The 27529-nt window shown below is 35.6% G+C and overlaps 1 protein-coding gene across 2 annotated transcripts in view; it reads right to left on the bottom strand.

Annotated features, from left to right (window-relative positions):
- Window positions 1-15971: 15971 nt before the first annotated feature.
- Window positions 15972-27529, bottom strand: part of LOC149165890 (uncharacterized) — a 125581-nt gene continuing 114023 nt past the window's right edge. For both annotated transcript variants that reach the window (XR_016260793.1, XM_089432415.1), the window contains one exon: window positions 15972-16368. Coding sequence is in view for 1 of the 2 variants with exons in the window: in XM_089432415.1 (XP_089288541.1) it covers window positions 16326-16368 (43 nt within the window). In the remaining variant the exon portion in view is untranslated. The remainder of the gene's footprint in view (window positions 16369-27529) is intronic.

The following is a 27529-nucleotide window of genomic DNA, read 5'->3' on the forward strand; positions in this document are numbered from 1 at the left end:
AAGATGTCATCCATCAACCTCATAAAAGTTGCAGGTGCATTTGTCAACTCGAAAGCATGACCAACCGCTCAAAAAGGCTCTCCTTGGATTTGAAAGTAGTCTTCCATACATTTGTGGGTTCTATTCGAACCTGTTGATAGCCCAACTTCAAATCAATCTTGCTGAAGTACTTTGCCCCCTTGAGTTGATCAAGAATGTCATTAATTTGAAGCATTGGATACATGTTCCTCACAATTATTTTGTTTAGTGCCCAATAATCGATGCAAAGTCTTCAGGTGCCATCCTTCTTTTGTACAAGTACAATCGGGCTCCCACAAGGTGAGGAACTTGGTCGTATGTACCTTTTTTATAGTAGCTCCTGGATCTTCCACATGATTTCATCATTTTCCAGTGATGGTATATCGACCCATTGGGTAAAGGTGCTCTAGGAGTTAGATCAATCGAATGCTTGATCTGACAGTGCAAAGGTACCCTTGTGGGTGAGGAGTAGATGTCCCTGTATTCTTCCACGACCTTATCCACCTGCTTCTGCCGTGTGGAGGAACCCTTCCCGAGGGCCATAAATGTGGCCACAATCTCCCCTCCTACTTTGAGAGCGAATAAGAAAGGAAACACATTTCTCGGTCTAGGAAATGATCTTACGATATTGCTTAGCAGAGATAAAATAGATGGCAGTAAGCCGAGCTACCTCCGGTATCTTGTATAGCTTGCTACCCAAAGTAATATTAATAATGTGAGGCATGGACTCATACACAACATGATGTGTCCAAAAGTATGATTGAGCTGATAACACATCAAAAACTTCAAGAGGAGAAACATCACAAAGTATCTCATTCATGAAGGGCTTGATGTTGTAGGGAAGGAAGTACTGCTAGATGACTTAGAGATCTCGTCCTTGGTGAAGCCACTCGATGGTGTATTGTTGCAGGTGTGATGTGGTCGAGAGACCCAACCGCTTAACAACCTCTACTAAGATGAGGATCTTTTGGCTCTCATTGTCGACAATGAACTGCAACCGAGATCCCTTCACCCACATTTGTGAGTGAAAGAGATGCTCCCTTTCCTCTGCATCTTTGGGCTCATTCTTCTAGACCTTGGTGGAGGCAACAATGGTGTTGGGCTTCACATCGATAATCTACTTACCTTTTTTATTCCCATTGTCAAGTACTCACTTAGAGTCAAAACCTGCATCTGACTCTAAAGCCTTCAATTTTGTTAGAACCTGCATTTGACAAAATTTTGGAATGATAATATTTAGGGGGCAATGCATAGGTGAAAATGTGTAATGGTGTGGTGATTTTGTTCCACCTTTTTGTAACTATGTCTTTCACTTCATAATAGAATGTTTCAGAATGGTTATTTTCACTTGCCCTAATAATTTCCCTTATCCTCTCCAACATTCCATCAATGTTTTCATAAACTTCCCCTAAGCAATGTGTATTTGTGTCAAATGTCCTGATTAAGGTCAAGATTGGTTCAGTGAACCGGAGAAAGTATTGGATTTTGTCCCACCAAGCATCATCAAGAATGATGGACTTCATTTTTTTCCCTCTATCAGAAGTGGAAGTCCTCCATAATTCCCAAAGAGGATCAATGACCATTTCTTGTAATGCTTGTTTCACCTCCACAAACCTTTTTATGACAAGAGTGTGTGAAGCAAAATGAGTTTTAGCAACCTACAAGTTTGAAAAAGTCAAATCTCAAATGAAAAATCATATATAAATTTAATTAAAATTTAGAATTTCCAATGCAAATAATATTGATTAAAAAAAGAGTACCCTCAATAGCTCCAACTTCGCAAAAATTCGATATATTGTCTGAGACATTGAATGATTAGTTATGAACATTTGGATTTCTTTTGCTGCTACATATATTTCATTAATCCATTCAATCTCAAAAATCTTGGCAATCATAAGGTTCAATGGATGTACTACACATGGTGTCCAAAATATGTGATCATATCGACCCTCCATAATCAAACCTGCAACTTTACAAACATGTGCATTGTCCATAATGACTTTGACAACATTATGTGGCCATACACTTTCTATTGCGTCAATAAGAATTGTGGGTATGAAAGATGTAACTTTCTCTATTCCACTGAAATCAGCAGCGTTCAAAAACATTGCCCCTTGGGGGCATACTACAACAACATTAATAAATGGACGGTTTCTTTGCTCTCTCCATCCATCAGAAATGATGGACACCTCTGTTTCTGCCCATGTATCCCAGATTGTCTGTAGCTGTCTATCTCCGGATTGTCTCTCTGATGCAAACAAAGTAGTGCGGCCTTTTCATACCTAGGGCTTTTGTACCCTTTTGGCACTTCATTAATTTCCTTAATCATTTGTTGCCAATAAGGGGAGCACACCAAATTGAATGCTAACCCATTTGCATAGATACAATGAGCTACATGTTCATCGGTTATGTCTCTACCTTGATTATTGAAAGTTGTTTCAAGAGGGCCTAGAGTGAGCATTTTATTAGTTGTGGCAACCGACCTAGATGGCAATGGAGGCCTAGTTGTAGAGCTTTGCACAGGGTGTTTTCACTTAACAAGCTTCATATCAGCAACTTCTTGCAAAGATGCATAGAATTTCATTTTTCCAAGACTCAAACCTTATCCAGGTTTGCCATTTGCATCTTTTGATCTGGTGCATATTTGCACCCCCTATGTTAGTTTGTCTAGTGAGATGGACCTTCACCCTAGTATATGAGCCATTTAAATGAACCACCTCTGGGATTTTTTCCAATAATCTCCACATATTGCAATAGAGGAGATTTTGGGTCTGTTTTGATGATTTCCCCTTCACTCTACTCATGTTGTGATGGTTCCATAATGATAATGATCTATAGGTTACCTTAGTACATATAAATTTCAAATTATAATATATTATCAATACACAATTAAAAATTAAAATGCACTTCATCTAACACATCACTAACATATCTTCCTGAATTTCTAATAATAAGATAAACGCACATGGACAAATGATGTATGCTTTAATTTAAGGTCTATGGATGTCTCTCTAAACTCTCTCTCTCCCTCGAAAAGATTCAGGTTCATGCAAAAGATTGAATGTTGGTTTGTAAAGGAAGATACTTATCTTATTGTTAATAACAAGATAAGATAGAAATTGATTTGCTTACATCAGTCAACTGGTTGGTTGTCCTAGATGGTCTTTATGACCTACTTCCAACCAGAGTTTATTATTTTAATAGTCCCAAACTAGGGTTTAAATGCCAAATCCAAGGGTTTAATTGAAATATGTACGTTGGATTATTAATATACACATTGGCTTTTAGTTTTAAATGCTACGTGGCAGGTGGAAGGTCTCCATCAAACAGGGAGTCTGAGTCATTTGTGGCTCATATTTGTAGGACGTAGATAGGCAGACTGGGTTATTAAATTATTAACATAAATAGTAGTAGTTAGCCATCCTCAAATGCTATGAGGCATGCAGGTTTCGATGGAATATTTTGGGGAACAAAAAAATTGAAACAAACTCTCAAACCTTTAAGGAACAAAATTGATGTTTGAATATCAAAATACGAGTGCGAAGAAGTGTTAAAACTTAACAGTTATAACTTGGTCCCGAACGATGATGAATATGAGTGCGACAAATAATGTCGAACGATGACGAATAACGCCATTGATGAAGTCGTGATGAATAAGCACAGTCGTGCCTTCCTCCTATTCCGCCTGTTCCTCGAGAGTAGAGTGCATTGAGAACAAAGAGGGACCACAATGCACACTTTAACCTTTACCGAAAAGACCAAAACCTAAAATCATTAGCAACATTTTCTTTTCACTTTCGTCGGTTCCGACAAACTTATAGGAGATCTGTTTCCGTCGACAAAGGGTTGTTTTCGCAAACCCTAGATTCGCCACCTGCCGTTTTTCAAGCATGTTTCAACGATCTGGTGATCTTGGCCCTCCCCCGGACCCGATCCGGTAATTTAGCTTAATAGTACCAAACTCCAATAATTTATAGACCATGCAGGGTTAAGATGGGGAGAGAGGGACCGCCGCTGAAGATAAAACATAAACAACGAAAAATGTCAAAATTTTATTTTCGTGTTTTTATTGTATTTGTGTGAATTCATGCTTTTATTGTATTGGTGTGGATTCTAGATATTAGGATTCTATCAATGTTTTAAAACTGGCCTGGTCTGAATCGAACTCGGCCTAATCGACTGAGTCTAACCCTTGCTTGGGCCGGCTCGGTAAAAAAATCAGTCCAAAAGTCGGTTTGTTATCGAACCGGCCAAGGCAGACACCGACTCGACCGACTCAGCTGAGCCTGTCATAACCAAGTCATGTCAGTCCGTGGTGGAAAAAGGAGGGAAAAACAGAGTTCAAAAGCGATTTTTTCTGCTTTTACGTCTTTCTTACTTCATTTACCCTATCCCAAGCCTATAAAAGTTACCCAACCCCATCACATTTCCTCACAACGATCTCATTGCATTTGTGTGAACATTTGTGAGGAGTTTGTGAAGAGTTGGAGTTGGTTTTTGGAGCAATAGTGAGAAGCCTCTTGGGTAATCATTGGAGCAACAGTGATGAGATTCTTGGGCAATCATTGGAGCAGCAGTGAGGAGTTGGTTTTCTTAGCAACATTGAGGAGGCTAAAGCCTAGAGGTATTTTTTTTTTCACTTCTCAAATCTACGGATGCTTCTTTTTTTTTTTTGCAAATCTGGAAATTGAAAAGAGTATTTTTTTTTCTAAAAGCAACGAAGATTGAAGAGTTTCTCTATTTCTTTTTTTTATAGACTTTTGTCCTTTCATTTCCAAGTCCAAATATCAAAAAATGGCTCCTAGAATGAAAGATGTTGCTTGGGCATATGTTAAGATGATTTATAATCAAATGCATTGCATATTTTGTCCTAAAAAAATTAAGGAAGGTGGAGGGGGCATTCATAGGCTAAAACAACACTTAGCCAGTATTAAAGGCCAACTTGTTCCATGTGCAACACCAGCAGAACAATTTGGGGATATTAGGAAGGAGTTGCTAGAAAATTTTGAAAAGTTTGAGGAAGAAAATTCTAGGCAAAAAGAAATAGACGTTGAAATAGGGAGGAAGAGGAGTATAAAACACAAGATGGTTGCCAACCCCGATTTTGATTATGAGGGCTCTTCGTCTATCCCTTGCACTGATGCATCCAACTCCTTTCACTATGTTCCTCCCTCTTTGGAATCTATTCAAGAAAATATTAAGGGTATGTTGATGCCTCGAAAATCACTGCAACAACATTAGGGGATAACCACCCGGTCCGGACCTTAAAAGCAGCTCCTTTTCCGTTTGGTGTGGTGGCTCCGACTGTTCAACTAGGTCCAGTTACCCTCTCCCTATTGTTATTGGTTTATAATGTATCTTTAACTACCAATAGACAGGGACATCAGATCATTTCTTCTTGCTGATCAGGCAAAAGAATGACCCTTAAGCTGATTTGGATTCAGCCAAGCCACAACTAAAGTTTTGCCTCTTTGAGGAGAGGACTTAAAAGAATGTAGAATTTACTCTAAATGCAAGCTTATTCTATGATGCAAGCAAAAGAAACTAATCTAAATCCTATCTTAATTAGGCAGATATAGATCTAACCCAACTAAGAGCAAGATAATTAAAGTATTGAGATTTAGATATGTCTTGTTTATAATGAATATCAAGTTAATGAAGTAGTTCAATTAACTGATATTATGGATATCAAAACACATCCTATTGAGACCTTTTAACTGAAATAATAAGCCAACAACACTCAGGAAGTAGTTCACATAAATGATATTGATTATCAAATGAGCAAATCCAATAACTAAACAATAATATGTGGAAATAGTTCACAACATATTACCACTCAATAAATCAGTTTTAATAAAGCAGATTTCTGAGTAAATAGTTACTCAGAAATGAGAAATTAATTCATAAGAACAGAGATACATGATAACAACATTGAGACAAACTACCCATATTGACAATAATGCACAAACATGAATAAAATGACACATTCCTGTTACCATAAAAATGAAACTGATATTTAAAGCAGTAGTATTAAAAATACCAATTTATTGCATCCATTTCTCTGTCCTTGGTCTCCAACAGCCCTTTACATTGCTTGAACTTCTGCTTTCAAAACTAGAGCCACAATAGTGCAAGCTTTGTTCTTCATGCATAATTCAATATACAAAGGGAAATCCTCAATAATCCCCAGATCTGAGATTTTTCACTCCTCCCTCCTACAACTCTAAATTCCAATTACAATAGTGCTTTCATGGAGTCTAAAATTGCAGAGGAGAGCAGCCCCTATTCCATTCTGCAATCTGTTATTTATAATATTTGTCAAGGAATTCTTGAGAGAAGAGTTTGTTGAAGAGAAATCTACTAAATCCAATTTTACTTGCTCCTAATTCTGATCTTCAATTGCTGGAGCCTTCTCATTGATTGAGATTCTTTTTCCATATTTCTTCCACTGTTTTCCTGCAAAAGAAATCAAAATAAATTAAAATGCAATCAAAATATCATTTCTGACAATTAAATCAAACCCAATCAAATTCTATTTAAATAAATAATTAAAAACAAAATATAAGCTCTGTATTGATGCTTGGAATGGTTTGATTGGTAAATGATATTATTGACCAATGGATCTGCAATTAGAAGAGGCTTTGGACAAATGAAATTGAAAACAATAACTCAGAAAATTGATTTTGTTTTCAAAATTCGGAGCCTGATCTTCTGCCTGATTTTTGGCCCAATAAATGATCAAATCTGTTGGTGAAACCTCCTTCAAAATGTTCCCCTTGATTTTCTCTTTCCAATGAGCCGTCCTGGGCCTCATTTGGCCAAGTAGAACTCAATTTATGAGCTTCCAAAGTTGATGGGTCAAATCTGATATGAATCTGGAAATTCTGTTGCTGGGCTAAAAATCAAAATTCTCATTAAAAATTAAATCCTAAATTAGAATTCTAATTAATTATAAATCAATTGTTAATTATAAACTAAACTAATTATTAATAACCTATTTATTAATCTAACTAACTGATATCTAATTAGCGATTTATAAACAAACTTAACCTAATTAAAAACTAATCAATATTAATCTAATTAAAAAAACTAATTAATATTAATCTAAATAATGTTTAAATTTTAATTTAATCAAATTAATTAAATGTTATTAATTAATTAATCTGATTAATTTAAAATTCATTAATTAAATATTATATATATTAATTAAATAATATAATATATTACATATTACATGTTAATATATTAACTAATATTTAATATATATTAACCTACCCCATAATGTTAAATAAACTAACCTACACCATACGTTAAATATACTAACCTACACCACTCCTTATATATATAAAACTTTAAACATAACCATTATCACTATTCATAAGAGTTAAAGAACAAGTCGTTTAAAACAAACCATACAAAACTTTAATGAATTGTTTTTATGCCTTTTCGCTTATCGGCAATCGGGAGGATGGAGGGGTTGCAAAACATGTTTCGCATAAAAGCCCCGATGCGACAACATTTGGTTAATGCCCCTTTGCTCTATGTTTTTACTTTAATACTCCATGCCTTTTAACTTTCGCAATCGATAGGCATATCGCATCGGGAGGATGGGTGATGAGGTTTTGGAAATGGTCAAGCGAAATTCCCCGATGCGATATCGCATCGCATCGGGAGGAAAAGGGATATTGGCATATCGCATCGGGAGGATGAGGGATATTGGAGTTTTTAAAATATGTTACATAAAACTTCCGATGCGATAAAAACAATTTTATTATATGTTTTTTGTTTTAAATTTTAATTTAATTAAATTAATTATATTTAATATATTAATTAATTTAAAATTTAATTTTAAACATGAATTTTGTTTTGGTTTTATTTCTATGAATTTAAGTTTCTAAACTACAACCACTCTTAATAAAAATAAAAATATAAACTACAACCACTCTTACGTTTGGGTTTTCGAGATTAAGATTTGATTAAGAATTTAGAGTGAATTTCTTAAAATTTGGATAATTAATGATTTGGCTGCATAACTAAAAATGGAAAAATGTTAGTAAGAAGTAACTAGGGTTAATATTTAAAATAAATGCACTATTGAGCTAATTTATTTACAAACTACAATATTCTACGTTTTATGCATTTTTAACCCAGGCTATATAAATAATCAGACTTTCAAATGAGTGCCATTTTCAAACCAGTTGACCAAATGAGGCGAAACAAGCGTCAATGGGAAGCTTATAAAAAATTGATTCTAACAAAGCAATTAAAAGAAGAATCCAAAGAAAACTAAAAATTAACAAAAGCGTAGGGCAATCAACTAAATAAAAATCCAAAAAGACGTTTAGCTAAAAATTTTATAGAAAGGGTCCCCATTATTCGAAGTGGACGCATCAATAATGGGGGGTGTTGTGTTTTTACCACAACAATTGGCGACACACGGGAGAAGAACCAGTTATCTCTTTTTGTTATGAATGAGATTTTCCTAAAATTAAAGTAAAAATAATTAAAGCAGAGAAAATTATGCTTGAAATGCTTGACTAAGTTCATTAGTCTGAATAAAAGCAAGAATCATCTAATTGTAATTTTCTTAAAATTCCTCATACATTAAGATATTTCAAAACTCTACATCAGTCCTTAATTAGTTGTAGAGATAAAGCAGGGGTCACTTTACAGCTTAGCTTTTAGAATATACTCATTTGTCACAAGTAGAGCCACTGCTGCCAGCAAACATCTATAGTCTCGGCAGGGTTACTTTTTCAATCATCAATGATTCAGAATCCCATCTTTAGAAGAATTATTGACCTAGAGATAAATCCATTTATATATGTATTACTTTTTTTTTTTTTTTTAATCTTAAGAGCCATTGTCCTAGTATGGTAGCCAGATAGTTGACAATGCCATTCACTGGTTAAAATTGGACTGAACAAGCTGGCTCGTGATGAGACCCCTTATCTTATAATTGTTTGCAATCATAAGTCATTACCCTGGTTTGTTTAGCAGTGTTGGTAATGTCAGCTTATTTTTCCCCTATGATCATGGTAAGCAGGCTCATGATGAGACCCCTTATCTTTTAAGTTTAATTATATTTCTGGATTATACTCTAGAAAATAAGACTCTTTGGGACAGGCAGAATCATTGACTCCTTAAGAGTTAAGAATGACAATTTCAGAGTTAAAGGTGCTTTGCTGTAAAGTGTCTTTACTTGGTTAAAAATAACTTTTCTTGACTGATAATGGAACTTTGAAAGATCCTAATGAAATTTTGAAATCTCAAAATGATTACAATTTGATGAAAAAGAAATTTTCAGATTTTATGATACTTTGCCAACTTCTCTTGATTGGTAATCTCTTCCTTAAGTATGTCTACCTTTATAATAAGAACATCAAACTCTACTAAGAGATTTAAGAAAAAGCTAATAGATGACTATTAACAATTTTTCTCCATGTATGTTGACCATTGTTAGGTAACAAGTAGGCCTTCCATATAAATCACGGCAAAGTCACTAAAATCAAAACTGAAATCCGAAGGAAAATAATTCTTATACTACAATGAGAAAAGAAATCAGCGAACAAAAATAAAAACAAAGAAATCTCTAAAAATTGAAAGGAAAATCCAAGTTTCGCAAGATAAACTCAAACAAGAATGTTTATACCAATGTCTTAACAATATGAAGAAAAGAAAATAATCGTGTAATCATTTTTTCTTATGTTGAGATTTAGAAAAACATACCTTGCGGAGTTGTGAATGCTTTAGACTTTTAGATAACAGTGATTGTAAAATTCAGCTACAATGAATACTTTCTGTCTGATATGAATCTTCTTGTTTCCAAGCATCAACTTAATCATTTTCTAATGAAATGAATGCTAAAGAATCAAACTAAAGGTCCAGAAACTTCCTGGTGTAGCTGTTTCATGGAAGATCATCGCTGCTTCATGAAATTAAGCCAGGAGAAGAGTATGGACTTCGAAAATATGATCTGACAGAGGATTGAAAGCTTTAAATGGAAAGCTGCAAAACAGAGTTTTATATCAGCATAATTTAAAAACAAAAATGATGAAATGGAAATTAATGAAAATGGGCATATGAATCTTACCATTGGATAATTGCTTTTGATCTTACCTGAAAGGTATCAATTTCTCCAAGCTAGCTGACTTCTTATTTTAATTAACATTAAAAACATGAAGAAGTCAAACTAACCAAAATCCTATAACCCAAAATCATTATTTATTTTATTTAAACTAAAGCAAGCAGTAAAATGTAAAAATAGAATGCTTAGTGCTCAGGGGAATTGAAATAAAAGGAATGCATCAGAGATGAGAATGAGAATTTGCAGTAATGACTATTCCTCAAAATATTATAAGTTTCATATAAACTCCATGATTTTATAAATTGTCTAGAATCAAGACCAAATAATAAAATTTAAATCTGAAAATAGAGAGGTCTTGAATTCCATTTTAAATTATGGACTTATATATTTGAAACTAAAATATATCAAAAATGATTTAAATGTACTGCAAATTCGTCATTAACTGCTTTCTTACCATAATTATTACCCAAGCTAGCTTTTAAAATAACACATCGTTGTATCGGATGATTCGCATCAAATGTCTCTTCACCATGCTTGAATTTTAATTTGCAAGACTTCACTTTTGTTGCCATGCCATATATCGATTAAATGTTAATGGCTCAAAGGCATGCATTGGAAGTTATTGCATCGGAGATTGCAATGGCAAATTGCTGATAAGGAGATGTGCAATGAAATGAAGCGATCGCATCATTAAAGAAATATTATATCGGAGATCGGAGAATCAATTGCATCGTGCTTCCCACATTGCAAAATGCACATTGTAGATTCAGAGAGGTGATGTGAGCGTAAAAATGTGATGAAATGATTGCAATATCGGCGATGCGATGGATGACGTAGCTTAATCGGCAATCGGCAAACTTTGGGTACCCATTGTAACACAGTATATTTTTTTGCGATGCTGATATGCGATGAAGAGCGGACCCGATAACTTTTTATGATGGGATTTTAATAACATATCGGATCCGAGATACCGACCATAAATAAAACTGCAAGGAAGCGATTGCGATATCGGCGATCGGCAATCTTAAGCACCCGATGTAACACAATATGATTGTTGCGATGCCGATATGCGATGAATGACGTGGCTAATCGGCGATTGCGATCGGCAATGTTATGCGCACGATTTAACAATTCTCAATATGCCGATATGTTATGAAGAGTGGACCCGATAATTTTATGATGAAAATTTGATAAAATATCGGATCCGAGACATCGGTCCTTTTAAAGTTATGCTCTTACCATTATTGCGATTGAACGGACGCGATATTTTTTATGAATTTGATTTGAATTTCATATCGGGTCCGGAATTATGTGGACATCGCGATATCGGTAAAGTCGATTATCGGAGATCGGCGATTCATGTTCATGGAAGTATACTTCACTTGGAAAGCTCCGATATGCGAAATGCAATATGGCATATGAGTAAGATAATACATCGGAAGTCTTTGATGAACAATTTGTTACCAAAAGAAATACTAAGAACTACTTCCGATGAAATCTTATGACGCGAATGGTCTTATGATAATTCTTGAAATTTCAATTGGGTTTTCTAATGAATGAAAGCAAAGCTATAAAAATGCTTGAATTCTAATGAATCAGAATTGAATTTCCCTGAACCTGTTTGAAAATTTTAAATGAGTTTGCTACTTACTTCAAGTTTTGAAAAGAAATAAAAACCTGCAAATAAAACAGAACACGAATCAAAAATAAGTTAAGAAAAATAGAAAGTAATAAGAGATGAGAAAGAACTTGTAAATGCGTACCTGGAAGGAAATTGTCTGCAGATTTTACCTGATAAATCTTCAAATTCTTCCTTTGGTTTATCAAAAATTTTCTTTCGTTTAAAATCACCTCATTATTTATTCTAAATCTAAGTGTGTAATCAGTCTAAATAAAATATGTTTATTGATGTCCGTGGAATATAAAATTTACCAGAAATAAATATGAAACTATGCTTCCCTTTCGAAGTGAAACAACAATTTATTACCTCTGCTCATTCCGAATTAATCTTGAGAAAAATCTGTATTGTTATAGTGACTGTTCAATAATGCCTTTAGTAAATAAACATAATGCGTTTTACAGCATCAGATAATAAACCAAAGATTAGAATGAGATTAAGCCACTAATTGTAGAAAAATATCAAAACAGATTTAAATGTGTGCACTCGACAAAATGGGAATCCTTAAAATCAGCTTTTGGCAAATTCCGAGGAAGATAATATGAACTTCATATGATTACCGCAAAAGATTAGACTGACTACTAATGATTGAGTCAGAATTAAGCTTATCATAGACAGTCATATATTTCATGGGATAATGAGATCATGAAGCTCTTATATCCTCACCCTTTATCATATAAATTCCAAAAGAAAATTTTAGAAGGAAATCTCGAAATGAAGAAAATGGCTTTGAGGCGGTCGATGCCAAGTGAAACTTTAATTGAATTTAATCAAGACATTATTCAAAATAGGCAGAGCAGAGATATCGCTGTAAGAAATTTCAAAAAGGAAAGCAAGAATTAAAATTTTCTGATAAGGAAAAATGTTTCCAGTGAACATGTATGAGAAGGCTGATTGCTTTGTTTTATTTTTTAAATCTACAGAACTATTGCAAATAAATTAACTACATAAAACAAGCTAACTAAATTAATTCTACTCCTATTCTAACCATATACATGAAAATGACTAGGTATAGTCATATTTCCAGTGTAACCATTTTCTCATTTTTATTCCCGCATATATGTACAGTTCAAATGTTAGTAATAAAAATACAAATCTAATTAAACTAAGAAAATTAAATTTGAAATCAGAATCTACAGTTAGTGTTAGCAAGTTGATTAACATCTCCTTCTCTTGAAATTTGCTTTCCAATTCAATACCAATTGGATCACAAAAATCTGGATGGATTTCTATTAAGGATTGGGAAACATTCAAAAGAAGAGATGACAGGCCGAATTGTGGATATGAGCTTTTAGATTCTTTGACATGAAAAAATTTGCTAGTGTTATGCACAAATGTTAAATCATTGACAATTTTCCTTGAAGGAAAAATTTCCAAACAATTTTCAAATGAGTCAATGAAAAATGGATGGAAGCCTTTCAAATAAAATGACAATTTATTAATTGAATTGAATTGTTGGCGAGATTGCAAAAATACATTCTCTTGTTGACATTGCCTTTGAAAAGATAGAAGCTCTTGATGAAACATTAGCATTGATTTAAATTGGAATATTAATATCTTTTGATGCTGATGATTATAATATGAAACTTGAATTTCCCGATTGGGCAATGCATCAATTGAGTGTTTGATAGTAAGGTGTTCAATATGCCAGCGAAGAGTGTGAAAATTTTGCAAAATAAAATCAGAAAATAAATCTAAATTTAAACAAAATAACTGAGAAAGAAAAACTAAAATGAAATCACTATTTTTACAACTAATGTTACAGCACAATTGGGATTGTTTTGAAATGATTTCATTTTCACAAGGATTGGCCAGAATTATGGAATTTGAAGAATTTTGAATTCCAACTTGTGAATTAGAAAACGAATTATGATTATGAGTAGGAATGAGAGTTGGATCATGATATGAATCATAAATTGGAATGTTTTCTTGAATGGTGAAATCATGAAGATAATTCGCTGCTCTAAAATGAGGATTAGTTGGGATAATTCCTAAATTGAAGCGTTCCTCATTTTCAGGTGTTATTTGAATTTTCTCATGAGGATTCTCTTGAGAGGAATAGAAATCAACATCCTCAATGTCAGAGTAATTATCATAAATGACTTCACAATATTCTCTACAATTCCCTTCTATCTTATCCAATATATCAAAACAAGGAGGGACAAGAATTTCATGTTCATTAATGGCAAAAGAATGATCAATTATTGTTTCTTTATCTTGATAAAAATTTAATGGTAATTCATTTAAATCATCCTCTTTAATTTCTGAAATATCATTAATACCAAGAGGAAAAATATTACCATTATTGAAAATATCAGGATAAAGGGAAAAATGTGAACCTGAAACAATGCATTTAAAACTGTCTCTGTTTGAGAACTCTTGTTCGTTATGCTCATTGTAAATTTCAGATTGCAGATCATTCCTTTGCGTGCGTATGCTTTCTTGAAGAACGCTGCTTTGCTTCTCTAATTTTGGCATTTGCTTGTCATGGAGAAATTCGGAAATTTGTACAGCAGTTTGCATTTTGATTGCTGGTTGTACTTGTTGATTTGCGATTTGATTTTCCGTATTTACTTCAGAGTAGCTTTCAGATTTCAATGCGGCTTTTTCTCCAAAATTGCTGTTGTTATCTTCTTGCATTTGAATGGAAATATTTTCCAAGCTTTGTGAAACCGCTTCATCACCATTTATTTGTACATCCACGTTGGGATTTTCATTTATGTTGGAAGGGGATGAAACAAAACTTGAACTAATTTCATATGGATTGGGAATGGGAGGCAGAGAACAAACATATTCAAACCAATCTAATGATTTTTTTCCGTAGGTTTATCTTCGTCTTTAAATCTTAAGCAATTCAAATGAAATCGAATGTTAAAATCATTAACAGACTCATTTTCAAACCTTCGTAGATATTCAATTTCTTCACATACCTGTTCATAATTGTAGCCGTCAAATTTAGAAATGAAAATTGTAACAAATTGATCCCAGCTGTGAATTGAAGCAACTGGAAGAGTTTTACACCAGCTTCTGGCTTTTGCCGCAAATGTGAGAGTAAAAATTCTGCATAAGATGCCTTCATCAATTCCTTGAAAATCATAATTTGAAACATTTTGAATAAATTGAAAGACATGATTAAAAGCAGAAGAATTTATCTTACCATTGAACTTTACCTGAGACAAGAGTCTTACCACTTCGGGTGGAGTATTGGAGGATGCACGTCCATGGATACAACTCCATATTGGAAGGTCAAGAGGAGCCATTACAATAAATAAAGAATTAAAATTGAAAAGACTCCAACAGACAAAAATCTCAGGCCCTCCTTCTAGCGCCAAAAATGTTGATGCCTCGAAAATCGCTGCAACAACATTGGGGGATAACCACCCGGTCCGGACCTTAAAAGCAGCGCCTTTTCCGTTTGGTGTGGTGGCTCCGACTGTTCAACTAGGTCCAGTTACCCTCTCCCTATTGTTATTGGTTTATAATGTATCTTTAACTACCAATAGACAGGGACATCAGATCATTTCTTCTTGCTGATCAGGCAAAAGAATGACCCTTAAGCTGATTTGGGTTCAGCCAAGCCACAACTAAAGTTTTGCCTCTTTGAGGAGAGGACTTAAAAGAATGTAGAATTTACTCTAAATGCAAGCTTATTCTATGATGCAAGCAAAAGAAACTAATCTAAATCCTATCTTAATTAGGCAGATATAGATCTAACCCAACTAAGAGCAAGATAATTAAAGTATTGAGATTTAGATATGTCTTGTTTATAATGAATATCAAGTTAATGAAGTAGTTCAATTAAGTGATAGTATGGATATCAAAACACATCCTATTGAGACCTTTTAACTGAAATAATAAGCCAACAACACTCAGGAAGTAGTTCACATAAATGATATTGATTATCAAATGAGCAAATCCAATAACTAAACAATAATATGTGGAAATAGTTCACAACATATTACCACTCAATAAATCAGTTTTAATAAAGCAGATTTCTGAGTAAATAGTTACTCAGAAATGAGAAATTAATTCATAAGAACAGAGATACATGATAACAACATTGAGACAAACTACCCATATTGACAATAATGCACAAACATTAATAAAATGACACATTCCTGTTACCATAAAAATGAAACTGATATTTAAAACAGTAGTATTAAAAATACCAATTTATTGCATCCATTTCTCTGTCCTTGGTCTCCAACAGCCCTTTACATTGCTTGAACTTCTGCTTTCAAAACTAGAGCCACAATAGTGCAAGCTTTGTTCTTCATGCATAATTCAATATACAAAGGGAAATCCTCAATAATCCCCAGATCTGAGATTTTTCACTCCTCCCTCCTACAACTCTAAATTCCAATTACAATAGTGCTTTCATGGAGTCTAAAATTGCAGAGGAGAGCAGCCCCTATTCCATTCTGCAATCTGTTATTTATAATATTTGTCAAGGAATTCTTGAGAGAAGAGTTTGTTGAAGAGAAATTTACTAAATCCAATTTTACTTGCTCCTAATTCTGATCTTCAATTGCTGGAGCCTTCTCATTGATTGAGATTCTTTTTCCATATTTCTTCCACTGTTTTCCTGCAAAAGAAATCAAAATAAATTAAAATGCAATCAAAATATCATTTCTGGCAATTAAATCAAACCCAATCAAATTCTATTTAAATAAATAATTAAAAACAAAATATAAGCTCTGTATTGATGCTTGGAATGGTTTGATTGGTAAATGATATTATTGACCAATGGATCTGCAATTAGAAGAGGCTTTGGACAAATGAAATTGAAAACAATAACTCAGAAAATTGATTTTGTTTTCAAAATTCGGAGCCTGATCTTCTGCCTGATTTTTGGCCCAATAAATGATCAAATCTGTTGGTGAAACCTCCTTCAAAATGTTCTCCTTGATTTTCTCTTTCCAATGAGCTGTCCTGGGCCTCATTTGGCCAAGTAGAACTCAATTTATGAGCTTCCAAAGTTGATGGGTCAAATCTGATATGAATCTGGAAATTCTGTTGCTGGGCTAAAAATCAAAATTCTCATTAAAAATTAAATCCTAAATTAGAATTCTAATTAATTATAAATCAATTGTTAATTATAAACTAAACTAATTATTAATAACCTATTTATTAATCTAACTAACTGATATCTAATTAGCGATTTATAAACAAACTTAACCTAATTAAAAACTAATCAATATTAATCTAATTAAAAAAACTAATTAATATTAATCTAAATAATGTTTAAATTTTAATTTAATCAATTTAATTAAATGTTATTAATTAATTAATCTGATTAATTTAAAATTCATTAATTAAATATTATATGTATTAATTAAATAATATAATATATTACATATTACATGTTAATATATTAACTAATATTTAATATATATTAACCTACCCCATAATGTTAAATAAACTAACCTACACCATACGTTAAATATACTAACCTACACCACTCCTTATATATATAAAACTTTAAACATAACCATTATCACTATTCGTAAGAGTTAAAGAACAAGTCGTTTAAAACAAACCATACAAAACTTTAATGAATTGTTTTTATGCCTTTTCGCTTATCGGCAATCGGGAGGATGGAGGGGTTGCAAAACATGTTTCGCATAAAAGCCCCGATGCGACAACATTTGGTTAATGCCCCTTTGTTCTATGTTTTTACTTTAATACTCCATGCATTTTAACTTTCGCAATCGATAGGCATATTACATCGGGAGGATGGGTGATGTGGTTTTGGAAATGGTCAAGCGAAATTCCCCGATGCGATATCGCATCGGGAGGAAGAGGGATATTGGCATATCGCATCGGGAGGATGAGGGATATCGGAGTTTTTAAAATATGTCACATAAAACTTCCGATGCGATAAAAACAATTTTATTATATGTTTTTTTTTTTTTTAATTTTAATTTAATTAAATTAATTATATTTAATATATTAATTAATTTAATTAATTTAAAATTTAATTTTAAACATGAATTTTGTTTTGGTTTTATTTCTATGAATTTAAGTTTCTAAACTACAGCCACTCTTAATAAAAGTAAAAATATAAACTACAACCACTCTTACGTTTGGGTTTTCGAGATTAAGATTTGATTAAGAATTTAGAGTGAATTTCTTAAAATTTGGATAATTAATGATTTGGCTGCATAACTAAAAATGGAAAAATGTTAGTAAGAAGTAACTAGGATTAATATTTAAAATAAATGCACTATTGAGCTAATTTATTTACAAACTACAATATTCTACGTTTTATGCATTTTTAACCCAGGCTACATAAATAATCAGACTTTCAAATGAGGTCCATTTTCAAACCAGTTGACCAAATGAGGGGAAACAAGCGTCAATGGGAAGCTTATAAAAAATTGATTCTAACAAAGCAATCAAAAGAAAAATCCAAAGAAAACTAAAAATTAACAAAAGCGTAGGGCAATCAACTAAATAAAAATCCAAAAAGACGTTTAGCCAAAATTTTTATAGAAAGGGTCCCCATTATTCAAAGTGGACGCATCAATAATGGGGGGTGTTGTGTTTTTACCACAACAGGGTAAAATTAAAAAGAACGATGATATCAAAAGTTATTTCACATTCACACCCTCCTCTCCCTCTAATAGTGCACATGGTTCTCAAGCTAATAGAGGTCAACTGCAACCTACTCTAGATGACCATTTGAAGAAAGAATTGGGAGAAATTGTTTGTGATTACATAGCTAAATGGTGGTATGATGTTGATATCCCCTTTAATGCTTCTCGTTCACCATATTATGAACCTATGTTTGATGCCATATTTTCCACTGGAAATGACTTTAAAGGCCCTACTATGCATGAGTTAAGGGGATCTCTTTTTTGCAAAAAGAGGTTATGTCCATTAATGAATATTTGAAAAATTTCAAAAACTCATGGACGAAAACAGGATGTACCATCATCTCAGATGGATGGATTGATCAAAGGAACCATATCATCATAAATTTTCTTATCTTTTGTCCATGGGGAACCATGTTCTAAAACTAGTGGATGCATTTGATAGGGTGAAAGATGCACACTTATTGTTTCAGCGTTTGGATGAGGTTGTTGAAGAGGTGGGGGTGGCTAATGTTGCTCAGATCATCACAAATAATGCCTCTAACTATGTTCTTGCTCGTAAAAACACAAAACCAGCTTTTGGACCCCATGTGATGCTAGCATAGACCTCATGCTTGAGGATATTGGTAAAATAAATTGGATCAAAAACATTGTAGAGCATGCTAAAAGCATAACAAAATATATCTACAATCACTCATAAATTTTGAACCTGATGAGGAAAAACACAAGGGCCAAGGATTTTGTTAGGCTTGCCATCATTAAATTTGCAACTCATTTTTTGACATTGCAATCTATGTTTTCCCAACATAGAAACTTGCAGAGGATGTTTTCCAGTGATGAATGGAATGGATGTCAATGGGCTTGCAAGATGGCAAAGATGTGAAAAAAAAAGTTAATAAAGAAGTATTTTGAAAAAAAGGCAACAGAGATTATGAAGGTTGTTGCTACTAGTTAAGGTGTTGTGGTTGGTGGATGGGGAAAGATTGACTATGGGTTTCATTTATGAAGTTTTGGATCAAGCAAAGGAAAAAATAAAGGAAGCATACAAGGATAGAGTGCGTAAGTATGGGCCCATTTGGAAAATAATTGATCAAAGATGGAACAATCAACTCCATCGCCCTATACATGCAGCTAGTTTTTTTTTAACCCAAAGTATCATTATAAAGTTTTGGAGGCATAAGCTTTGACTGGAGAGGTTAGAGATGGATTGATTGAGTGCCTTGAGCGCATGGTCCCCAAGGAGAGTGACTAGCTGGAGATACACCAACAGGTCACTTGTTTCAGTAGAGCCACAAGCACCTTTGGCAAGAACCTTGCAAGGATTGTAGGGGAAGCAGATGAGCCAAGTAAACAAGTTCAATTTTCAAATTCTTATTTTGTTAAATTGTTTATAATTTGAAAGTTGGATATAATTTGTCGAGCTAACTCATTACACAACTATGTTTTTTGCAGCACAATGGTGGGAGGCATTTGGTAGCCATTGTCCTCAATTGCAGAGGTTTGCAATTCGTATTTTGAGTCAAACTTGCAGTGCCTCTGGGTGTGAGCACAATTGGTCTATCTTTGAAAAGATTCACATGAAGAAGAAAAACAATTTGGAACAAAAACAACAAAATGATCTAGTCTACATCCAATACAATCTTTGGCTAAGACACAACCAATTGTTGAACAAAAAAATTGATACAGATCCCATTGTGTTGGAAGATATTAAACAAACATCAGATTGGGTAGTGGAGAGTCAATCAACAGAGTTTGACCCTGATGAAGATATTGTTCTTGATTTCGATTTAGAGATGAAGGCATTACTTGAACATAATGTTCAGTTAAATGCAGATCCACTAGTACCATGCCCAACACCAACTCCTCTAGTTGCAGGCACTTCCTCTACTCAGCCACGACGCAAGCGCATAGCTCGCTTATCTGAGCATGTCGTTGTTGCACCTGCTAGTGCAATTACTTCTACAGTTGCAGTTGGAGATGTTGATGAGGAGGAGCCATGGGTTTCTTTGTCTGACTCTGATTCAGAATCTGAGCCAGATGATGTTGGCTTCTCTAGCAGTAGTGACTAGTGACCAGTGATGTTTTGTCGTAGAGGTCATTTAGAGCCTCCTTGGTTATGCGTTTTTATTCTGATCTCTATATATTACATGTATTGGACACTGCACTGGGTGTCATTTTGATATAATAGATGTATCATAAACATACTTTGATCATATGTTGTCGTCTCTCTATATTTTAATGCTTTGAGTTTGGAAAAATGAATGAAAATTGTTAAAATTATGTTTTTTCATAAAAACAAATAAATATTTAATGTATTTTTTACAAAAACCGAATCATTGAAATCAACTAGGCCGAGTCGATACCGAGTCTGAGTCTGAGTCGAAGTTGACCCTCGACCAGTGCAGAATCAAAGTCGAGGTTTTAAAACTATGGATTCTATATACTAAAATTGAATGGATTGTTTAAATTCCAAAAGCTTATTTTATTGGAATGTTAAAATGCATATGAATATGCAAAATAAATAGAAAAAAGTATATTGTATACCTAATGTGTGGCTAAGGAGCTTCCCCAGATTTTAATAAACAGGGAAATGTGTAAAGTGTGTATGATGTGTGGTGGAGAAGCTTCTCCAATTTAATTATTTTTAAAGAATGACTTGATTAAATTTTAGCTCAGACACTGGATTCGTTGTTTGAGGGCCACGTGTTCGAATTCAACAAATCAGATTCTATTCGAGGTAATTCGTGTCCGGATTTCGTGACACGTCATATCCAAATGGGACACGATTGAATCCAAATCGTGCCCCATTCGGACACATCGTGTCACAAAATCCGAACACGAATCCGGTAAACCGAGACTCGCGCGGCCATAAAAGGGCGGAAATGCCTCTATTTTGTATTATTTTGTATCATTTTGTGTCATTTTTTTTGCAAGAGGTGAGTTGTAGGTTTGCTGTTATGAGTTTGGAGCAAGAAGCCAAGGGTTTGGAGCATTTTCAAGGAGATTCAAGCAACAAGTAAATGCATTTCCTCTCTATTTTTTTACATTTGTATTACAGTAATTTGTATATGCATTTCTTTTACAGATTTGTGCATATCTTGTTTCTTTTTTTACAGTGTTCATGGCTCAATCAAGGGCAACAATTAGGGGGGGAAGTAGGGGAAGAATGTCCCCATTGGAGATGCCCCTCCTCCCCCAATTTCATCAAACTCTGCTACAAGTAATGTTGAGGTAAGACTTCCTCCTAAAGGTAACATTGAGAAATATCTCTTGTGGAAATATGTCACAAGAAAGAATGGGCCAAGCAGCAAGGGGAAGGGAGGAGGCAATGTGAATTGGAGATGCTACTTTTGCCACAATACTTTCACAAGCACATATTTTCGTGTTAAAGGACATTTGTTGGCTTTACCAAGTTGTGGAGTTGGAGCTTGTACACAAATTCCTCTACCAAAAAGGAAAGAAATGGAAAAAGAATTCACTATTGGTATGGCAAATGTGGCTGCAAAATAAAAATAAAAAACCAATAATGATGACCCCCTTCCATATTTTAGGAAAGGCAGCAACAAATTTCCATTTGAGAGTTCTATTTGGGGACAAGCAAGCAGCAAAAAGAAAGGCAATTTCACTTGGTCCAATGGACAAGATTTTTCAAAAAGAGAAACGGGAAGAGCTTGATTTCACCATTGCCTTTTCTATCAAAACTTCATATTCTTTAATGTTGCACACTCACCTCTATTTATTGATATGTGTCGAGCTCTAACTCACAGGTTTCCATCATCGTATCTGCCTCCTAATTCAGAGAAGCTTAGAACCACATTATTGATGAAGTCAAAAAAAGATGTGCAAAAAATGCTTGAACCTATTAAAGCATCATGGCCAACATCTGAGGTTAGCATTGTTTCTGATGGATGGACAGATCCAGCGCGACACCCACTCATCAACTTCATGGTGTCTTCCTTGAATGGTCTAGTTTTCTTGAAAGCAGTGGATACACTTGGAGAATACAAGGATGCACAATATATGGGTGAGTTGTTTATTAAAGTTATTGAAGATGTAGGTGTTGATTCTTGTGTGCAAGCCATTACAAATAATGCACTTGTTTTCAAGGCTGCTGACATGATTATGGAAGCTAAATATCCAAAAGTGTTTTGGACACCTTGCATTGTCCATTCATTGAACTTAGCATTGAAATCCATTGCTTCTAATGTGTTTTGGATTGGTATCATTATTGAGGATGCACGACATATCCGTAACTTTGTACAAAATCGTATAAATTCCCTCACTATTTACAAGGAGTACAATAATCCATCATTGTTGAAGATCGCGGATACATGGTTTGCCTCTTCAATCATCATGTTGAATAGGTTGAGGGAGTTCAAGGCTGCTTCTTGGGGCCATGGTTATTTCAGAGTTGGTCTTTTTGGAGAAAAATAGATCAACTAGCCTCTAAAAGAGTGAAGAACACAATGCTAGATGATACTTGGTGTGGGAGGGTAGATCTAATTATTTAGATCATGCACCCTATCATTTCTTTGCTTCGATTTGCAGATACAGACAAACTCATCCTAGGAGAGGTTTATGAGAGTGGGATTCCATAATTGAGTCTATGAGGAGCATTATTTTACAAAGTGAGTGCCACGAGTATGAGACATCACCAGAGGCCTTCTGTGGTACTATACAAGATATTTTTGTCAGCAGATGGGACAAGAATTGCACACCTTTACATTGTTTGGCTCACTCATTGAACCCAAAATACTACAACCATGAGTGGTTAAATGGTGGACCTTCCCTCACATGGATGGTGAAATCTCACAGGGAGGAAAGATGCATTAATGCAGGTTTTTCAGGATAGAGCATTGATTGATGAGGTGGAGGATGCATTTGTAGAGTTTTCCACTGGCACTGGTTGATTTGCAAGATATGATGTGATTAGAGACAGGGGGGGTTAAGAAACCCTATTCTTAGTGGGCAAATCATGGGGCAACAAGCCCTCATCTACAGCAGTTAGCCATGAGGCTCCTCTCTCAGGTGACTTCATCCTCTTGTTGCCAGAGGAATTGGAGCACATATGGGAATTTGTATAGTGTTAAGAAGCGCAGACTTTAGCAATCCAGGGCATAGACAATGGTGTATGTGCACACCAAGCTTCGTCTTATTTACATGCAAAGGGAACAGTGGTTTAAGGGAAAGACAAAGATGCTGGATGTCTTTCTTGATGATATGGGTTTGGACAGCAGTGTTGAGTTGGCATTGGTCAACATGGATCTCAATGATCCAATGCTAGAACCTGTTAGAATTGATGATGGTGATATTGTAGAGAGGTCATCGTCCACACCAACAGATGCAGAGACAACTATGGATACAGGGGAGAAGGACAATGCACAGGAGAGCAGTGGTGACCATGATGATGAGGACAGTGATGCTCATTCTGATGATGACTATGAGGATTGATGACTCATGAGTCATGGGCTACCTACTCCCTTGAAGCTTGTATATCTGTAGTTGTTTTGTATTTTCTATTTCTATTTTCCATTGGCATTGCACTACCTATGTAACACATTTTGATTTTGATGACTTAATGAGAAAACTACAATTGTCAGTGTCTTTATCTTACTATCTTGTCTTTTTCCTATTGGATCATTGATGAATTGAATATGTATTATGATTTATCATTTATGAATTTAGAATTTATGATTTATTGATTTATCATTTATGTGACATGTATTTGAATTTTGTATGTACTATGCATGCTATAATGTTACTAACTTACTTTGTAAACAGTAAAACTTATATCTAGATGAAAATCTATGTTTGAAATCAATGAATTTGTATCATTAATGAGAATTTGTGTACATGTGTCTTGTTCCTGGGGTCAACGTGTCCAACACTCAATCCCGTATCCTACAAATCCCAAATAGATTACTTAGAATTTTAACAATTAATATCTTTTAAATACTTAATCTTATCTATTCTTGAATTAAACATTACTTTTTTTCTAATATCTTTCTTCTACTTACTTTTTTTCTAATATCTTTCTTCTACTTTCTTCTTCTCATATCTGTGAACATTGCTCAACAGCATCTCAAATGATGTGCATGCATTGTTTTAATTTAAACGAGATCTGCATTTGTCGATACCTCTCAAACATCAGCTGCACCACACTGCTGGAGACTGTAAACGGTCCAGTTGTTTACAAATCAACTTCCATGAACTTATGGATACATTCCTGATTGGGCAAATCAAATCAACCTTTAGAACCTTACTTATGGAAGTATTCCCAGAAGGATGTTGATAATCGAATTATAATCTCCTGAATTAACGTGGATTTGATCTACTATTTATTTATATAGATAAATTGTAAACTGAAATGAAGTACAAATATTGGAACATTAACAGTAAACATCAAATTTCAGCAACATTTTTGAAAATCTCCAGAAACCCCACTGCGACTTAAAAAAAACCCCGAGGAAGGGAGAAGGATTTATAAAAAAAAATAATAATAATAATAATAAATTTACCACTGACTCTCTTTCTGAGGTGACTTTGATAAAAATCGAAAGAGAGGACAAAATTGATCAGTTTTTTCTTATGGAGATGGAGAACCCTAGCTCTGCTACCGCCGCTGCCTTGCCCTCGGCCGCCATCAGCACTCGGATCACCCCGGCTGCGGATGGAATCGAGACTCGCAGGCTCAGATCAAAGGATTTTGCCCTCAACGCAGAAGATCAGGAGGCTCATTTCAGGATTGATGCTGCCGCAAACAAGGAAGATCGCGCGGTTAACTTTCCTGGAGAACATAGGATAGCTGCGAAGAGAGTTCGAAGAGCGAGAGGAGGGTTTGGTGGTCTCGTGCTCGACACCCGGGCCCTCAAAGAAACTCGTCCCAGCAGCAAAAGAAAACGGCACAGGAGGAGCTGCGTAAGGGAGATCAGAGCGCCTTGGAGAACATTAAGAGTGAGGTCTGGCACATTCGTTGCAGCCGTGGAGGCACCCCAGGTATACTCTGAGACCGACTGGAGCTTGCGAGGAGTCAAAGGGAAGGCATTCCTCGCCCCCGCCATCGATGACTGGGCCTCTACTGCGCTGGCTCGAAAACGCTACCTCCGTTGGATTCGATCGCTGCACCCAAAGCAGCTGAAGCATAAAGAACTAAAGGCCAAGGCTCTGGCTTTGCTACCCTCCGTGCAGTCCTTGGAATGGGGCAAAAGTAAGCCGGAAAATGATTCATTCGCAGGGTTTCTGCATGGATCTGAGGCAATCACCGGCCATACATATCGCAGTCCCAGATTTAGATCGGACAAAGATCTGCCAGATCTGATCATCCAGAAGGCAGAAAAACCCATGTACTGGCCAGATACAGAGATCTGCACAGGGTCAAAACCCTCATCTGACTCATTTCAGGTCCAGATTGCTCAACCAACAGGCAGAACCATCATGCAGTGGGTTCGCCCGTCAGACTCGGTACAGGACCTCACTCTGAAGCTAGAGCGCAGAATGGGGATCCCATCCAGCCTGCTGCGACTTCTCTTTCAAGGTAAACAACTTGAAAATCCTCAACCCCTCTCTGCTTACAGCATTTCCAGAAATAGCTTGGTGGTGGCGACATTCCGTTTGAGAGGTGGTGCAGCAGGGCAAGCTTCCTCAACCCGGCCTTTCTCATACAAGGACGCAGTTCACTCGGAGAACCCCAAACCCCCGGAAGCCCTTAAATCTAAGGCCTTCTTAGTTGAAAAAAATGATGAAGTCCCTTCGGTTGAACTCATGCATGAAGAGTTGGCTTCCCAGCATCAAGTATTTGCAGAAAGAGCCATCATTTGCAGATTTAATGGACTGTGGCCTCGATCTCAGGATCTCTATGCATGGATCCATGCAAACTGGACACATCACTGTAAGATCTTCTTCTGCTCGAAAGGTTATTTCATTGTTCTCTTCGATAACATTAAGCATTATGAAAAGGCCATCGAAGAAGGACCTTGGTTCATGGGTACGGCAGGGCTTTTTTTGACCCCCTGGTTTCCAGATTTTGATCCAGCCTCTGCAGTCATTACCAAGACACCGGTATGGATTCGACTTCCAAACTTCCCTGCCCATCTATGGAATACTCGTGTCTTCAGAGCTATAGGAGACACACTGGGCAGCTTTATCCATGGAGATTTCTGGAGGGCATCCAAAGGCCTCTACTCATATGCAAGAGTGTGTGTGGAGTTAGATCTGAGCAAGGGCCTTCCAGAGCAAATCAATCTCAAGATAAATGACTTCGTCTGGACCCAGACACTGGATTACGAGAACACTGCTTTTCGATGCCGTCATTGCCAACAACCTGGGCATCTGCAGAACACTTGTCCTTCTCGCCCGGTAAAAAAGAACAAGGCTGAAGACTCCAAGCCCAAGTCTAAACGATGGGCTCCATGCTCTCCTCCTCCAGTCGAGGATTCAGATTCCTCCAGTTCTGAAGATGAAGATAGCGATGAAGAATTGAAACAGGCCCCTCATTCTGTTGCCCCCTCCACCGAGGGCCTGACGCCTTCCTCTGATTCAGCCATTGCCCAGAAACGTGTCCATTTGTCCTCTTCCTCGGACTCAGAAAAGGAGGGCTCCCCGCGGGAGGACCCCAATCTGCAAGTTGTAATTGCCCATCCACCCCAAAGTGGCTGGGTTGAAGTTAAAAAAAGGAAAGGGAAAAAGCATCGTGTTGAGACCCCTACTCTTTTAGGGTAGCCCATTATGCTGCTTAAGCTTTAATGTCCAGTTGTAGCTCCCTGCTTGCTTCTCTCTTTTCCCGGAACCGAGGTTGATAGTCCTATCATTTCCGGTTGCCGGCTCGCTTCTGCCACTCTGTTCTCTAGTTTCCTCTTGCTCTGTTCATCACTCTTGTCTCTTCCTCTAGGAGCCGACGTGGATAGCACATCCTTTCCGGCTGCCTAGGCTCTTGCTTCTCTTGGATGTAAGTTCTGGTTGTACTATATTTTCTCTTAATAGATTTAGTTATTTACCGATAAAAAAAAAAAAAAAATTTACCACTGAAATTTGCCAGGCCCCATATAAGAAGCCCTAAAACGATTTGTCGCAGTACCCCCACACCGGCCTAAATACCCATGGGAGAGTTTCGGTTAACGAAGAAGACGATAAATTGGAAATGCTTGTGACGCA

Source organism: Pinus tabuliformis, chromosome 5_1 (genome assembly GCF_031772625.1).
Source record: "Pinus tabuliformis cultivar Carrire ecotype Pingquan chromosome 5_1, CPIR1, whole genome shotgun sequence".
Lineage (NCBI taxonomy): Eukaryota > Viridiplantae > Streptophyta > Pinopsida > Pinales > Pinaceae > Pinus > Pinus tabuliformis.